General features: G+C 42.7%; 1 protein-coding gene across 1 annotated transcript; it reads left to right on the top strand.

Annotated features, from left to right (window-relative positions):
• Window positions 1-576: 576 nt before the first annotated feature.
• LOC132352554 (cyclin-dependent kinases regulatory subunit 2-like) lies at window positions 577-1118 on the top strand. The gene has a single exon (XM_059903114.1). The coding sequence runs from the start codon at window positions 647-649 to the stop codon at window positions 884-886; it is 240 nt and encodes a 79-aa protein (XP_059759097.1). The 5' UTR covers window positions 577-646; the 3' UTR covers window positions 887-1118.
• Window positions 1119-1956: the final 838 nt, after the last annotated feature.

Below are 1956 nucleotides of genomic sequence, written 5' to 3'. Positions count from 1 at the left end.
AGCATTTATATTTATTTATTTTATTTATTTATTTTTGGCTGTGTTAGCTCTTCGTTGCTGCACGGGCTTTCTCTAGTTGCATCGAGTGGGGGCTACTCTTCATTCCGGTGCGAGGGCTTCTCAATGTAGTGGCTTCTCTTGTTGTGAAGCACGGGCTCTAGGCACACGGGCTTCAGTAGTTGTGGCATGTGGGCTCAGTAGTTGTGGCTCGAGGGCTCTAGAGCACAGGCTCAGTAGTTGTGGCACACAGGCTTAGTTGCCCTGCAGCATGTGGGCTCTTCCCAGACCAGGGCTCGAACCCGTGTCCCCTGTACTGGCAGGTGGATTCTTAACCACTGCGCCACCAGGGAAGCCCCTCTAGCATTTATAATTAGTCAAGAAGAAGAATTCAATAGTATTCAGATTTTAAAGAAATAAAGGTAATGATGCCTATTCACAGACAACTTGATTGCCAATGTAGCATACCCCAAGGCACCTAAGAACAACAACAACAAAACTCTACTATAGAAACCGGACTCGTTTGGCTTACGGTCGGTTGGTCTCAGTCGAGTCGTTGCCTTCACCTGACGAGGACGTGTCGCTCGCCTGCGCCCGTTCTTCGCGCCTCATCGCTCCAGTCCCGTGCTGCCCACCGCCCTCCCGCAGGATGGCCCATAAGCAGATCTACTACTCGGACAAGTACTTCGATGAGCACTACGAGTACCGGCATGTCATGTTACCCAGAGAACTTTCCAAACAAGTACCCAAAACCCATCTGATATCTGAAGAGGAGTGGAGGAGACTTGGTGTCCAACAGAGTCTAGGCTGGGTTCATTACATGATTCATGAGCCAGAACCACACATTCTTCTCTTTAGACGACCTCTTCCAAAAGATCAACAAAAATGAAGTATATCTGGGGATCATCAATTAAATCTTTTTCAAATTTAATGTATATGTGTATATAAGGTAGTATTCAGTGAATACTTGAAAAATGTACAAAGTGTTCATCCATTCCTGTGCATGAGCTGTATTCTTCACAGCAACAGAGCTCAGTTAAGTGCAACTGCAAGTAGGTTACTGTAAGGTGTTTAAAATTTCTTCTAGTCAGATTTTCTTTTAATGTAAGTGCCTGTTTGACTTTACCTGTTACTTTTGTTAAATAAAGTTTGTATGTTGCAAAAAAAAAAAAAAAAAAAACTCTACTATAACTAGTAAGTGAGCTGAGCAATGTCACAGGACACCATCAGATCAATAAACAAAAATCTCTTATAGTTCTGTTGAGAGTCCTAAAACATATATGTCAGAGTCCTAATCCCTAGGACCTCAGAATGTGATCTTACTTGGAAATAGAGTCATTATCAAGTTAAAATGAGGTCATGAGGCTGGACCACAAACCAATATGTCTGATGTCTTTATTAAATAAAGAGAAAATTTGGACACAGAGACAGAAATGCATAAAGGGAAGATGATGTGAAGAGACACCAGGAGAAGCTGATGATCTATAAGCCAATGAGAGAGACCTGTAACAGATCCTTTCCTCACAGCCCTCTTAAGGAACCAACCCTGCTGACACTTTGATTTCAGATTTCTAGCCTCAGAACTGTAAGACAATAAATTTCTGTTGTTTCAGCCACCCAGTTTGTGGTACATTGTTATAGCAGCCCTAGCAAATTATTATACACAAAACTGATTTTAAGAGTTACTATAAAGCTACATTAGGAGATGTAGGTGTAAGTGTACGTATTCCAGAGTTATTGTTGAGCGAGTGACTTTCCTCTTCTCCTCAGTTCTCCACCGCTTTTGGAGAATGGCCTCCACACAGGAGGTATTAAACTGGTTAAGCAGAGCCACAGGCATAGGAGTTACTTCCAGCACTTCTCCTAACCAGCTTTGTGAATTTGGGGGGACTTTCAAGATGGCAGAGGGCAAGACGTGGAGATCACCTTCCTCCCCACAAATACATCAAAAATACATCT

This window comes from Balaenoptera ricei, chromosome 18 (assembly GCF_028023285.1).
Source record: "Balaenoptera ricei isolate mBalRic1 chromosome 18, mBalRic1.hap2, whole genome shotgun sequence".
Classification (NCBI taxonomy): domain Eukaryota; kingdom Metazoa; phylum Chordata; class Mammalia; order Artiodactyla; family Balaenopteridae; genus Balaenoptera; species Balaenoptera ricei.
Note: the sequence above shows the minus strand (reverse complement) of the source record. Positions and strands in the feature narration are given on the sequence as shown.